The sequence below is a fragment of the Typopeltis vanoorti genome, chromosome 13 (assembly GCF_054136105.1).
Source record: "Typopeltis vanoorti isolate ZY-2024b chromosome 13, IOZ_Tvanoo_1.0, whole genome shotgun sequence".
Classification (NCBI taxonomy): domain Eukaryota; kingdom Metazoa; phylum Arthropoda; class Arachnida; order Uropygi; family Thelyphonidae; genus Typopeltis; species Typopeltis vanoorti.
In genome coordinates this window covers 88,863,665-88,878,964 of record NC_143561.1, presented here as the reverse complement: position 1 = coordinate 88,878,964, position 15,300 = coordinate 88,863,665, and the positions used below count along the sequence as shown (strand labels likewise).

Genomic DNA, 15,300 nt, shown 5'->3' with positions numbered 1-15,300 from the left:
TCACAGTCTCTAACCCACTATATAGGACACCTGTTCATGTGTCCTAGACCTCTCTTTGATAGCACTGGCCTTTTTCCCCTTTTAAATCTGTTCTGTTGCTTACTTCTTATATTCTTTGTTCTACATATGAATTTTTTGCTTTCTTATCTTCAGACAGCCATTGCTAGGATCCAGTGCTAGTATTTGATGTGTGGTGCAATCCATATATTCATCCTGGAAGAGGGTCCCTTGCACTTTTGCATTGCTTCGCCATGAACATGGCCTGCACCTCCATGTGCGGCACATGTTCATGGTGGAGGAGACCTAGTGGCAGCAGCCCTTTTCATTTTTGTTCTTGTACTATGTTTGTCTTTCCATGTTCTTTGCTCTACTTCTTCGGAGTTTTTATTAGTATCCTATCTTCCAGACCACCATCACTGGTATCCAACATCTTGCCACCATATTTGCCAAAATTTGACCCATGGATACTTTGTCCTCTGCTTCAGCAAGACAGGTGGTTCTGGATGGCCCACACATGATCATTTGGCTAGTGGGCTTGCCTGCAATGTTCAATGGTGTTGCCTCAAGTCTCCTTCCTTCTGGTCTATGAACAGGATCCAAGGCTTGCTGTGGTGCTTGTATGCCATCTGGGTAGCCATGGCATTCCACTCATAAGTACAGTAATTGCCTGCCAGTTATGCAAAATTTTTTGTCGCCAATGTGCAGCGAACGGAAAAGCTGGAAGTCATTAAGAGACATGAAAGTGGTGCTAATAATACAGTGAATCTGCGAGACCTGGGATACAGCGAGTCTACAGTTTAGGCTATATTAAATAAGAGCAAAGAATATGAAAAACAAAGAAAGTTGCTACTGGCTCTTTAAGCATGCAGATCACCCAAAATAGAAGCCACTTAATGATCAAGGTGGAGCATCTTCTATCACTCTGGATTGAGGATTATAACAAAAAAAAATACCTCTTAATACAGGGAATATTCAGGCAAAAGCTCTCAATATTTTTACCTCATTGAAAGAGACCAAATTTCCAGAGAAATGTGAAAGCTTTACTGCAAGTTTAGGATGGTTTAACTGTTTTAAAAATCGAGCCTGACTGCATAACATAAGAATAACTGGGGAATCTGCTAGTGCTGATAAAGATTCTGCAGTCAAGTTTCCTGAAGAATTGCAAAGGATAATTCAGGAGAGTGGTTATGACGATTGGCATATGTTCAACATCAACGAAATTGTCTCCTTTGGAAGAGTATGCCAACAAAAACTTTTCTAGCTAAAACTGAAGCATCTTAACCAGGATACAAAGTATCTAAAGATCATCTTTTATTATTATTTTTAATTTTACCCTTTTATTAGGAGGCAATGCATATGCCTTAAACTCAAGCCTATATTAGTTCATTGTGCACAAAATCTAACATTATTAAAGAAATCAGCACAATTGGAAAAGAACTTGGATTTAATGAATTGGATAATGAAGATGTGAGAAACTTGCTTGATTCCCATTCAGAACAGTTAAGCAAGAATGATATCCTTCATCTAGAAGAACAGCATGCATATGAAGAAGAAGATAAGAAGTGTGAACAAGAAGAGAATTATATGACTAAGAATCTAACTGCAAAAGAACTTGAGCTAGTTTTCAATCACATATGCTAAGAAAATTTTGTTTGATGCTGATCCTGATATGGATTGAAGCTTCGGAGTTCTCCAAAATCTTGATAAAGCGATTGCCAGCTGTTGCAAAGTGTGTGACAAGATGAAAAAGTCGAGTTTAGATTAAAAATTTAAGCAATTGATTTTTATTAACTTTGATGATTTTATCTTCTAATATAGTTTATACTGTAATGTTTTTTTCCAAATTTACGCTAACTGATGAATTATAATTATTCCTATTGTTTATTGTATTCGCTTAGTGTGCATTAATTGATGGATTAATTAATCCCATTTAAAGTGAAGTTTTCCTGTATTCTCATTTGCAAAAAGATATATCATTGTTAGAGCATAATAATCATTAGGTTTTTATCATTAAATTGTTATTATTAAATTAAAAAATACTCAGAAGTCACTGTCTATCTACTCAAAGTAATATATATATATATATATATATATGTCATGTAAAAAAAGCAACATAAGTAGTACAGAATTTGTGGAACAGAAATACTATATATCAGAATTTTATCAAAATTTCATTGTACTTTAAATATACAATATAATGAAACGAAGCTGCATATAACTTCTACATGTATGTACTGTACTGTACTGTACTTGGTCTCTCAATCATTATACATGTGCATAATGTAAACACCAGATATGAATAATAAAAATTTGACTTGAAATTTTAATTTAAGAGAATGCAATTTACAGTTGATTTTACACATACTTAATAATATGTATATAACATTACAGACAGTGGAAGGAATATTCCTCTCATTCTGGATTTGATCACCGCCTCTGTTATGGTGATGTCACTCTTATATTTCATTACAAGGATAAGACACATTCCATCAAGTCACCAAAATCTAAAAAAAAAAAAGTATCCAATCTGAAAAGATTTTCAGACCCATCAAAACAGACACATGAAAGATCAGAAAAGGCTGATTCAAAAAAAACTTCTCAAGCTGCTTTGTTGAATAAAAAGGTCTTAGATGTGGCTGCATGTGACTCTGCACCAGAATCTGAAGATGAATTATTGACATTAGAAGCAGCAAAGTAAGTTCAGAATATAATACTTATTATTGTTGCTGATTATTACAAGATAAGCATATGGTGAAATGGAATTTAAATGTAGGTGTACAAGAAAGATGTCAAATATTTTCTCTGCTTATATAATTACATGTATTGAAATGAATAAATATTATTATTATTATTGTTCCAGGCAACTCCAGTAATGCATAAGAAGATAGAATAGACCATAAAATTATTTGATAGTTTCATAACTGCTAGATATGATTTACCAGCATGACAGTGCAACTGTCCGACTAAATTTTGATTTAGATAAATATTAATTATATTGTGAGTTACATCAGGAGATTTACATTTTAATTTTACATTACTTGTTTTTCTTTCTTTCTGTATTTCAAAAAACAGTGCTTCTTAGTAGTAATTTGATAAGCAAATGACAGTTTTTTTTTTACTTTCACATGTTTGAATATGAAATTGTTCATTAACTAAGTAATAGATAGTAATATATTGATGATAGAATAGCACTGATTAGTTTGAAAAAGTCATACTAATAACTTTTATTTTGATACCTAAACAATGTTAGTCTTACAGAGCAAATGATAACATACATCAGACTCCTCACAGCCCCATTAATTCCACATGCCTGCAGCAGCTACTAACCCCAAGAATGTGTGCCCCTTCTCTCACAGACACCCTTTAGTCACTTTGCCCTAGGCGCTCTGTTTCTGCATTGTCTTTTCTTTAGGTACTTTCATGGCATTGCTCTACTGAACTGGCCACTACCATTCCTCCACTTTTTTCTAATCATGTAAGAACTAGAGCAGGCACTGGTCAACATCCATACGCTCCAATTCCAAACATACCAGAGAAACTTCTCATCAACTTCTATCATTCCATTCGCCTCTGTTCCTGCTCATTTTCCTGGTCCAGATGGTATTCATCCACTTATGCTCAAATCAGGCCACAGGATGGGTGTTAATCCTGGAGTACAAAATTTGTCCTGCAGAATTAACATTGGCAACTGTCTAATTTTTTATAATGACCCGACACATGTAAGGTCAAAAGACCTATAACATAACAGTGCCATATGTGAGCAAGTGATTAAGAAAAAAAGAAGAAATCTATTAATATGCTTCTTAAATAGGTGGGAATTGTACTTATTGAAAAAAAAACAGTATGGGAGAGATTGTTCATCTCTTGGGGTATTTTTTCGCACAAGACACTACTTCACACCTTCACAGGCTGTTAACTCTCTACAAAGCCAAAATCTGCCCAACCATGCAATACTGCTCCCATATTTGGGATGGTGCGCCAACCTCTCTAAGATTGCTCGATTCTTTCCAGAAGAGGGCAGTCCAGCTAATTAATGATCCCTCTCTCATATCATATCTCATATCACAGAGACATTCAGTTTCTGCTGTGTGCTTCTTTTGCAGATATTTTGATCGACAAGTGCTCTGCTGAATTGGCCACTATTATTCCTCCACTCTCCCCCAAAATTATTTAAACAAGCACCACTGCTAACCAACACACTTTTACAGTCCATCTTGAAACTCGCCGAACCAACTTCACTGCCTCCTCCTTCATCTCATCTACTTCTGTCCTTTGGAACAGTCACCCGCACTCTGTCTTTCCCAAAAATTACAACCCTCCACTATTCAAGCAAAAATGTGAACAGATTCCTTCTATCTTCTATTCCTCTTGCCCACACACACAGGACTAATGTGCTGTAGGTCTTGTGGCCTTTTGTGTGAGTATGTGGATTAGATATAAATTAAAATAAATAAATAAAAATAAAAAGCCTCGCACACAAGTGTAATTCTACTCATCCTTGCCTTAAAAGTCCTGACATATTTATTGTGCTGTGCAGTGATTGGCTGACATGCCTCAGCACTGTTGACAGTATTAGAAAGCAGATTCTTTTGATATTTTTTATAGGATCAGCTAAAGCATCTCCATCCTGGTTGGCCAAGTTGTTAGCATATCTGCTCTTCAACCAACAGACCATGAGTTCGATTCCTACAGTGGGCATGGATGTTGGTGAATGTCTTTAGGTAGGAGATGGATTTCATTGCCAGGTGTGAGACCGCCTTCTCACTTATTGGAAGTCTGAAGTGGCTGGAAAAAGTTCCATGTTAGGTCTCTAGAGTAGGAATTCCAGACCTGGTAAAAAAAATACAAATAAACAGAGCCAAAATCCTAACTCTGAAGTTTGGATTCAAAAATATAGTTAGTCTGACTTTTATAGAACTGCAGTTTTCTTCCATCTAATCCTGTGTGAAGAAGTGTCCAAAAGCATAGTCTACCAGTTCTGACTTGCCATAATGATAATAGTAAATGTATGTCCTGAGGCATATGTTAACAGAGATCTTCCTGTAGTACGTTAGCCTGTTTGGCCAAGTGGTTACCGTACCAACTCTCCAACCAGCAGGTTGTGGATTCAAATCATGCCATGGGCATGGATGTTTGAGATTGTTCTCAGGCAGGAGATGAATTGCATCACCCGATTTGAGACCACCACTCTACTTATTGGAGGCCTGAAGTATCTTGAAAAAGTTCCATGTTTTGTCTCTAGAGCAGAGCTTCCAGACTATGTAAAAAATAAATAAAAAATTACAAAAAAATATATACAAAATTGATAAAAATGGCAAAAAAAAAATCATTAGCCCACCAATGGTACAAATGTACTATAAGTTTATGATAACCCATTGGTGGGAACCACATTAAAAAAAAAATAGTCCAAGTTGTGCAGGCAGAATGGCATGTCATACACTTCTGGATATGATAGAGGATGGAGTTTATTTGGTGAGTGGATAACAGTTGCTAGCTTTAAGTATGGTTTGAACATGGTGTAGACAAAGGACATGCTCCATTCTCTGTCACATCCAAGAGTGTATGAAGTGGCCTGTGTCTGCAGACAGGACACTTCATGCACTCTGGATGGGGGCAGTCAGTTAATATCTGCCTTGAAGAACATAAGAAATGCATTTTCTACCGTCATTGCAAATCAGCCCTGGCAAGCCAACCATTCTTTAGACATTCATCACAACAGAGTACACAACAAAAGTAAGCAAACTATAATACTATATATTTATTTTGTATGGGGTTCCCCCTTTTCTCCTCTGTCCCATAGGATGGGTTTGAGCCCTCCTAAGAGGGATTAAGTATGTATTTTATGACTGTTGATCTGTGGATGTTTACAGGGATGATTTGCATGTTCTGAGGGATGAAAAATCCAAATTTCTGGGTGAAAAACCCTCTACATCTGTATGAGACTGGATAACTTATCTTTAGTCAAAAGGGACCAGATAAAGGTTCCTCAGGTTCCTAACCAGAGTGCTTCGTCTATACCGTCTATATATACAGAGGCTCTAATGCTATATATACAATTCAGAGAGACACTTTTGGGAGTCAGCAGCAATGAAGCCTTCCATAACCTTAGCAAGCATGCTTACATTAATTTACCTAAAATCTGGAAGAGAGTCATTTTAAGACCAACTCTAACCCAACAAATGTGAACATTCTTTTTATCCAATATTAAGCAGGCACTAAGTTATAACTTTCATTCTTTTGTCTATTACAACATGAATTGTTTCCGTGTCTAAAGTATGCTATTACCTGTGTATTGTGACAAGTTGGTTGCACTGTGAAAATGCTGCTCTTTGAAATCTAGTGAAATATCACTTAGAAAATAAGGGGATAAACATCCTTTGTTGTTTTATAGCCAGTAAGTGAAACTAAAGATCGATAACTACGATATATAAGTTTCATGCCAAAAAGCTATCGGCGAAAGCAATTCGAAGTAAAGGTGGAGCAAGCTCCCTCACTATTCTTGATATTTTTTCATAATGTAAAACACAGCTCTTAGGAGATGTAATACTGTCATTACATTATGAGGAGAGGTCACTACCCAGACCAGTTTCAACCTTTTTTGAGGTCTCATCAGTGAGTAGGTAGACCTGGAAGATAATTGTTATTGGTGTTGCTTAAATAAGTATATATATATATATATATATATATATATTATTGATGAAACATATCAGATCATACATTTACGGGGGGGGGGGGGGCAGGAAGTTCTGCAACTTAAAAAAAAATTCATTTTATATAATTTTTCAGAACTGTTTATATAAGCACTAATTCTCTTCTCATTTTATGTGTTTCTTTGTCCCCTTTTTCAGAAAAATTGATAATCATGATTTTATTAGTACTCACTTTCATTCTGCAACAGTGTGTGATTTTTGCCGCAAAAAGGTAAGATATAAATATATTTATAATAAATTTATATAATCAAGTTTTTTTCAGTCAACAAGTATATTTCTAATCTTAATGAGCATATAAGATTGCTGAAATTATTATTTATTGTACTCAAGCATTATCTTTCAGTTTTTCTCTTTATCCCTCCCCCACCAAAAACTATATTTTAATTGCACAGAACAAACATGACTTAGAACAGATGTGTAATTGCTTCAATCCCCTGATGTACTGTGGATTTGGTAGGATGCATAATCCTCAGCACTTCAGTGCTTTTTGCCTAATGACAACACTAATACCAGCAATATCCAGGGCCTGCTGCTAGCTTGTATGGCGCTGCCTTTGTGTGAATTAGAAAAAGGTGCCCCTTTCTCGTAAACATTTTTTATTTAGAGTTATATCTTGCTGTGTTTTAAAGTTATTACATTATTTATTTCTCAGTAATAAAAATTAACATAGTCAAATTAAATTAAAGATGACAAGAAATTATATTCTTGTTTAATCCTTTATCCAAGTGTAAGCAAACTAAATTTGAACATGAAGTATCGTCACAACTAGGCTACTTGTATATAGAGACTCAAGACTTCACATTAATTGCCTTAGTATCCCATAATGCAAAGCATACATCCTTTCAAGTGTATATATAATGTGCATTGTGAGAAAGGCAACTATCCAGACTGGTTTCAACCTTTACTGAGGTCTCATTAGTGGGAGTCAGACCCAGAAGAGATACAAAAATTGAAATAATGCAGAAGTCATATATTTCTCATATACATGTAGTAAAAGGTGTAACATTATTAAAATTCTCTTAATTAAAGATAGGTGTTGAAATAGGATGCCACTGAAAGAAAAACCACCAGACAAGTCATCTAAAAAAAAAAAAAAAAGATACTCTATATCCACTGAATGCAAATGAAAACAAGAACTAAGCCTAACATATTTCCAGAGGAAGAGATGGAAACTGGCCTTCCATACTTCTCATAATCACAATTGACAAACACAAGCCAAAGGTAACCTTTCAACCCCTCAGAGATCTGATAAATCTACTAACTCAAACGAATAGTGAAGTTCTTACCATATGACTGTCATGAATTCCACCATAATATTGAGAATATCCTTTAAACAAAAATAAATAAATAAATAAAAAATAACCTGTGAGTTTGTACATACAAGAGATTACTTAAAACCAAGTGAGAAACCCCATCATTTGGCATTTTGCTATTGTTCATAAAGACAAAACCAAATATGCCAAATGGTGGGGATAGCCAAGTGATAGCCATCCTCCCATCAGTGGGATTTCTTATTACATTCCATTCCATTTATTTTCTATTAGGTTTTGATTTAATCAGATGAACCCTGATAATCTTATGTTGCAGCTGCCTCAGCCTGTACTACTTATTGACAACTAATAGTCACTATAATCTATGGGGTAGTGCCAACAGAAATGGGCAAGACCAATGTTGTTCAGCATATGCTTGACAATAATGATCTCTCTCTCTTAATAATAATTCACACAAGTGATGATTAACTTTTATTTTATATTCTGTGGCATTGTGGGTAGAGATTCAAAACTGTTCATGCTTTGGTCCACTGTGAACCATGTTATAAAGACTGCTGAAAAGTAAAAGTTCTATTAATATTAGTATTTAAACAATAAATTAAAAATGTAATTTAAACATATTTGATTCAATATCTTCCTCAGCTTAAAAAAAGCATTGAGAAAAAAGCGATTAGACTCATCGAATCAGATGAGTGTCATTTGTGTATGTGTGTGTCTGTTCATTCTCTGGATATCTCCAGATTCTTTGCAATGTTTTTGGCTGGTATTCGTCTATCATCAGGGCTCATGATATACACTGCATTGATGTTTTCAGGTATGATTGCTGTGTATCATTAATGCATTCTACACAGCAATCATACCTAGAGAGAGTTCACATGCAGAAATTGTTCTTGAATCATATTCAAGGAGTGAATTCATGAAAATATGGATAGTCAGTCAAACATCTGTTGTTTGTGGACTGATGATATGAATCCAAATGACATTCCTGTGTACTCAAGCAGTAACCATGGGCAAGACACAGTCCTTGATTTTAATGAAAAATATGAAGTGCTGGTGGAAAAAAATCATTTGGGGAAGTCATTCTTACTGAAGGAACCAATCTCAAATATACATTATAATTTTTTGTCAATTTATGAAGATTCACTTTATGAACAGTGGGCTGGGAACCCATCCCATTCGTAAAATGAAGCCATCCTGTTTGTGGAATTGATCATTTTCTGTGATATGCACTATATTCTCACAGAAACCATGTTCTTCTACATGGATGCCTGTGTGAAAAAGTGACCAGGCTAACTGGCATACTTAATAAAAACAATGCCAAAGAAGCCAGCCAAACATCATCAGTAATACAATGATGTACATTACAGACTGGATTGTCCAGTCTTCAACAAGCAGCCACTGTAATTCCAAAAAAACATCATCTCGATTTCCACTCTATCCAGAGTGATACATCTATCACTTATGCAACAAGTGCAAAAGTTGAATGAATAAAATTCAGAAAATGAAGGGTAGATGCAGAACGTACATTTGTCTACCCAGGAACATAATGAATGTATAGTTGCTGAATCCAAAGCTGTTGCAGACACTAGGAGAAAGTTTTGCTAAAATCTCAGCATCAACTTCATATCCTTTTAAATAGTTGATATAAGAATAACAAGAGAAACCTCAGTTCAACTGTTCTATAAATGGGCTAAAGCCATACAATTAGCCAAAAAAGCTAAAAAGAAAACACTTGTACAAGTGTGTGTGTGTGTGTGTGTGCATGCGTGCACGCGCTGAAAAGTTGTTATAATCACCATGAAGTAGTTGAGGTAGAACCCTGTAACTTACACACTATTCTACATATTCCCACAAAGTGTTATACACTTGTTACAATGCTTCTGCTCATTTGCAAACCTCTGAAAAAAAAAAAAAAAAAAACGTCTTTCCCTTGTTTGCACAAACCAGTCCTCAGCTGCAGATATGACTTCATCATCTATAGTAAATTTTATTCCTCTCAAGTGTTTCTTTAAATTTGGGAATAGGAAATAGTCAGATGGGGCCAGATCTGATGAATAGGGTGGGCGAGGCAGACATTGAAAGCCCAAGTTATGTATTGGTAGTTGGATTTCGTGAGCAGGTGTGTTGTCCTGCAAAAGCAGCACACCTCTGCTCAGTTTCCCTGCACAGTTTTTTCCTTCAGTACCTCCTTCAGTTCTTTCAGAGCCTTTGAATAAACTGCTGCTTTCACAGTTTCACCTTTTTTTTTGAGATACTTGATAAGGATTACACTACCCATATCTCAAAAGACAATGGCAAGAATCTTCCATGCTGACTTTTGGGTTCAGATGAGTAAAGACACAAAGGTTCTTCGCTGCCAAAGGCAGCGAAGAACCTTTGTGTCTTTACTCCATTGACTGTTTGATTTCTCGATTCTTTGATTTTGATTTGTTTGATTTCTCGGTCATAATGATGAAGCCATGTTTCATCAACAGTCACAATGTGAGCAAAACATTTGCACCTGATTTCTCAAAATGACCCAAAATCCCTTGAGATGATGCTACACATTCTCTCTTTTGGTCAGCATTCAAACATTTGGGAACCCACTTCACTGAAAGCTTCTGCATGCCCAGATGTTGGGTAATGACCCCAACTTCATTCTTTGGGAAAATGTTTTTGGCTGGTATTTGTCTATCATCAAGGTTCATGACATACAGTGGGTCAATGTTTTCAGGTGGCATTGCTGTGGATGGTCTTCCTGGCCTAGGCATCTGTTATCTCAGGATGTGCAGTTTTAAACTTGGCCACTCATCTGGAAATTGTGGATATTCTAGAACACAGGCCCCTAAAGTCTTACACAACGTTTGGTGAATCTCGGTTATGGACTTTTCTTTCAGCATAAAAAATTTGATGACAGCATGCATCAATGTGTCTTCGAATTTCTTCAAAACCTCTGACATGCCCTATTATCTATCCTATAGAAAAAGAACAAATTATTACAATTTGATGAAACATGGGGGAAGAATTTTAAGATATGTTCTTTCTTATGATTATATCAGTTGTTTTAATGTTTTTGTTCTAGGTGTTTAGCGGAACTTTTCAGACCCCCCCCCCTCTCCCCATACTCTCTTCTGCAACTTCAGTATGACCTGTGACATTATTATAAAAGGTAACATCTCCCATTTATGTATTTATTTATTCATATGGGAGTTTCCTCCCTTTTCTCCCCCGTCCCTATTCAGACGAGTTGAGCCCCCCCTCATAAGGGTTAGGTATTTATGGCTGTAGATCCGTGTGTGTGTGTGTGTGTGTTCACGGGGCCGGTTTGCCTGCTTGTGGGATGAAAAACCTCAGATAAACTGGGGGAAAACCCTGCTGTCCACCCCCAAGACCAACTAACTTGGCTATGGCTGAGGAAGATCCTCAAGCTCCTCACGTCGGCGACAGGAATCGGACCCAGGACACTCCTTCTCCAGGCATATGGTTTCGAAGCACAAATCCATGATCTTCTATGAATCTCTCTCATACTACTATACAACAGAATTCTGAGAATGAAAATTTCCATATTTATAGCATAAGCCAATCATCATCGCTATTCTAGTGGAAAGGCTTAGACGTTGGTTATGCATTATTACTAAATAGTTTAGGAAAATAACAACGTAGACTAGGATATACGTTAAAATAATTTTTAATACAAATCCAATATTTTGGCAACGTCATGTTGCCATTTTCAACAGGAACTTTTGAACAAGACACGTGCATGTGTCTTGCTCAAAAGCAGGACGAAGCAGGAAGCTATTCTTTCTCCTAAAGTCCTACTGGTGCCCCCTAGCGGGCAATGTTGGTATTCTTGGGCGATTGGGCTGAGGTCTTCTGATGTATGTTTCCCAAATTTGAGGCAGTCTCATGCAGCCAAATTTGTTGAGATTTGGATTATTTCTTAGGACCGAGGCTGATTCCATGAAAAGCCTTTCGTACTTGTATTCACTACGGTGAATGATTGTGGCTTTCTTCCACCATATTCTATGGCGGGTATCCAGAGCATGATCTGCAAGACCAGAGTGGCAGTACTGGTGAAACCGGATGTAGTCCTTGTGTTCTGTAATTCTGGTATTGGCTGTCCTGCCTGTTTGGCCAAAGTAGGACAGCTTACAGCTGCAAGGGACCTGGTATACACCAGGTAGGTCTGGGGGGGGGGTTGGTAGTGGAGCAGATAAGGGATGCCAATTTCTTATATGGTCTGTAACAAGAAGTTACAAGTACGAAAGGCTTTTCATGGAATCAGCCTCAGCCCTAAGAAACAATCCAAATCTCAACAAATTTGGCTGCATGAGACTGCCTCAAATTTGGGAAACCTACATCAGAAGACCTCAGCCCAATCGCCCAAGAATACCAACATTGCCCACTAGGGGGCACCAGTAGGGCTTTAGGAGAAAGAATAGCTTCCTGCTTCGTCCTCATTTACTGTTTGCTGTGTCTGCATGCATGTGTCTTGCTCACAAGTTCCTGTTGAAAATGGCAACGTGACGTTGCCGAAATATTGGATTTGTATTAAAAAGTTATTTTAACGTATATCCTAGTCTACATTGTTATTACCCTAAACTATTTAATAATAATCATTATCGCTGTTCCTGGTGTTTCTAAAATCAGGAACAGCGAAGATCTTCTGTCTAATGTGCCATATGGCCTTCGTAGCCATCATTCTAAATTAGAACATTTAGTCCATCTTGAAACGTGCATAAGAGATGCATTCCTGAAATATGAACACTTGGTTTTAGTGGGCTTCTTCCTGATTTTATTAAAATTTTCTTGGCATTGTGAACATTTTTGGCTTCTTCAGTAAGCCAAAAACGCTCTCAGTCTGGAGCATAACTTTGCTGTTATGTTGTTAACTTGCTGGAACATTCCCTCAAGACATGTGGTGATATACGATCATGTCCCATGGTCTTGTTGACATTGTGTTGCCTCAATTCTTCATATACCTCCTGCTCACTCACCATCAGTGGTTCCTCTCCCATTCCCATTGCTCTCAAATTCTGCATTATGTTACAATCACATTGATGGAATACTTTAATGAACTGCTCATTTAACACCTCTACTATATCCTCCTCAGTGTTTTCATTTTCCCATAATCATTCTTCCTTCTACTGGCCACATACTGAAAAAACTCTGTTGTATTTCTTTTAGCGTCATTTGCTAACTGGTGCTCATACTGCACTTTTGTTACCCTTACTAAGTGAGTCACCTTCCTTGCTCTTTGTACTCTCCATGTAACTGAATATCTCCGCTCATCTTATGCTGCCACCACAGTTCCTTTTTCTTCCAGATTGCATGCTTCACCTCTTCAGTGATCCATTTTTATACCTACCGTATTTAATCTCCTAACCTTTGGAATACACTCAGTCATTGTCTCTGCCAGATAATTCCTGAGTAGAGACCAAGAGCAACATTGATTTCCTTCCAATGTAATTCCTCATTCCATGATATTGCTGCAAGCTGCCTCTTGAGTTTGCCATAATCACCCACCTTATAGTTCCACATATAACTCTTTTCTCGCAAAAGTCCTGATATGGCAGGCCACCACTCAAGTGATCACTTCATGGTCACTTTCACCAACTAGAGGATGATGTGACACTTCATTTGCAATAATATCTTCTGATGAGATAATCAAATCGAAGATCCTTGATCCATGTGTGGCCTCTATTATGTACTTTCAAAAGGACAGAAAATGAGGAATCTGTTTACACTTTGCTTGAACAGTGGAGGGTTGTAATCTTTGGGGAAGGCAGAGTGGGGAAGACTTTTCCAAAGGACAGAAGTAGATAGGATGAAGGAGGAGACAATGAAGTTGGTTCAGCGAGTTTCAAGATGTACTGTAAAAGGGTGTTGGTTAGCTAATTCAACAGCTGTCCATCAAAGTATTGTTAGAAGCTGCACAAGGCAGAAACTGAACGTTTGTGAAAGATGGATCATTAATTAGCTGGATTGCCCAATTCTGTAAAGAATCAAGCAGTCTTGGAGAGGAATTTGGTGCACCAATGCAAATATGGGAGCAATATTCCATGACTGGACGGATTTGGGATTTGTATAGAGTTAGCAGCTGTGAAAGTGAAGTAGTGTCTTGTGCAAAAAAAAAAGTACACCAACTGACCTCCGCCTCCAATCTTTCCTGGCCAGAAGCTATAGTTGAAATGTAGTTGTGCCAGGAAAGATTGGAGGAGCAGATCAGTCCAAGAAAAGAAATCTGATCATGTTTGGATATCTCATTATTACTGAAGGTAAGAGGAGAGGGGGATGCGAGCTTCCTTGTGAGAGATCAGACAGGACTGAATTTTGGTGGTGTTGTGTCGACTTTCTACTACTATAACTATTCTTTAGTCTTTGGGTCAGTTCCCCATTAAAATTCCATACGGGTATCACATGGTACTTCTGAGGGACAATGGAATCTCCTCGAGATCGAGGCAACACCAGAGTATCAGAGCATCTGAGATCTACCTCTCGTAAAACGCCAAGAAAATTTATATTTCACTGTGCCACTTAGCGCTATTAGATTAACAATATTATCAATCAAGAGGTGATCTCAGGACAGTACTTAAATGATACCTAACTACTTTGCAGATGTGGCCAAACTTTACTTCTTTCTAGTCTCCCGCATAGGTTCGTATTATTTTTATAAGCGGTGCATCGGATTCCAGAAATCACAGTGAGTGTTAGTTAGATACAAAAGCAAGGTTTATTATATATCAAAAATATGTACATTCAATACCATTAGCTTAATTCCCATCTTAAGGGAGTTAATGACAGTCAGGATAGAGATAAAATATTACAATACTACAAATATACTTATAACTGATTATGCTGTAATTCTCTAAAGTAAGAATCTTATTTATACTCTTAAATACATTAATCATGCATGATTATCACAATCTTTCTATTTCTCAGTAGTTCTGTCAAACGACACAAGATAGCATTTATATCTTTTACAATCCCTTTATAAATTAGCAATTCCTCACTCTAGACATATTCGTAACTTCTTATAACATATTAAGGAACTTTATCGCAGTGGTAGACAGTAAGATTTAAGGCAACCCTCTCTAAACAATAGCAACACCGTCTTAATATCATTAATGTTCCCTTTTCTGCTTTATCAACATGGCACAAATCTCTCATTCACATTCAGTGAAATACAAATAAGGTCTACTTATCTGCCCTTTGGGTCTGTATCGAGTCAATTGTCTACCGCTTCAATCTGGCTTTCTATGGACTACCGGGCTTATTTTTTCCCATGGAGATATGACCTTTATCCGCTGCTGCCTTTATCGGAATCCTCCGGTATTGAG

At 37.0% G+C, this 15,300-nt stretch overlaps 1 protein-coding gene across 1 annotated transcript in view; it reads left to right on the top strand.

The window, feature by feature from the left end:
• Pdzd8 (PDZ domain containing 8) overlaps positions 1–15,300 on the top strand; it is a 269,988-nt gene that overhangs the window by 208,485 nt on the left and 46,203 nt on the right. The window contains exons 12-13 of the mRNA XM_090402639.1: positions 2,392–2,694; positions 6,849–6,921. Of these exons, the coding sequence (XP_090258765.1) occupies positions 2,392–2,694; positions 6,849–6,921 (376 nt within the window). The remainder of the gene's footprint in view (positions 1–2,391; positions 2,695–6,848; positions 6,922–15,300) is intronic.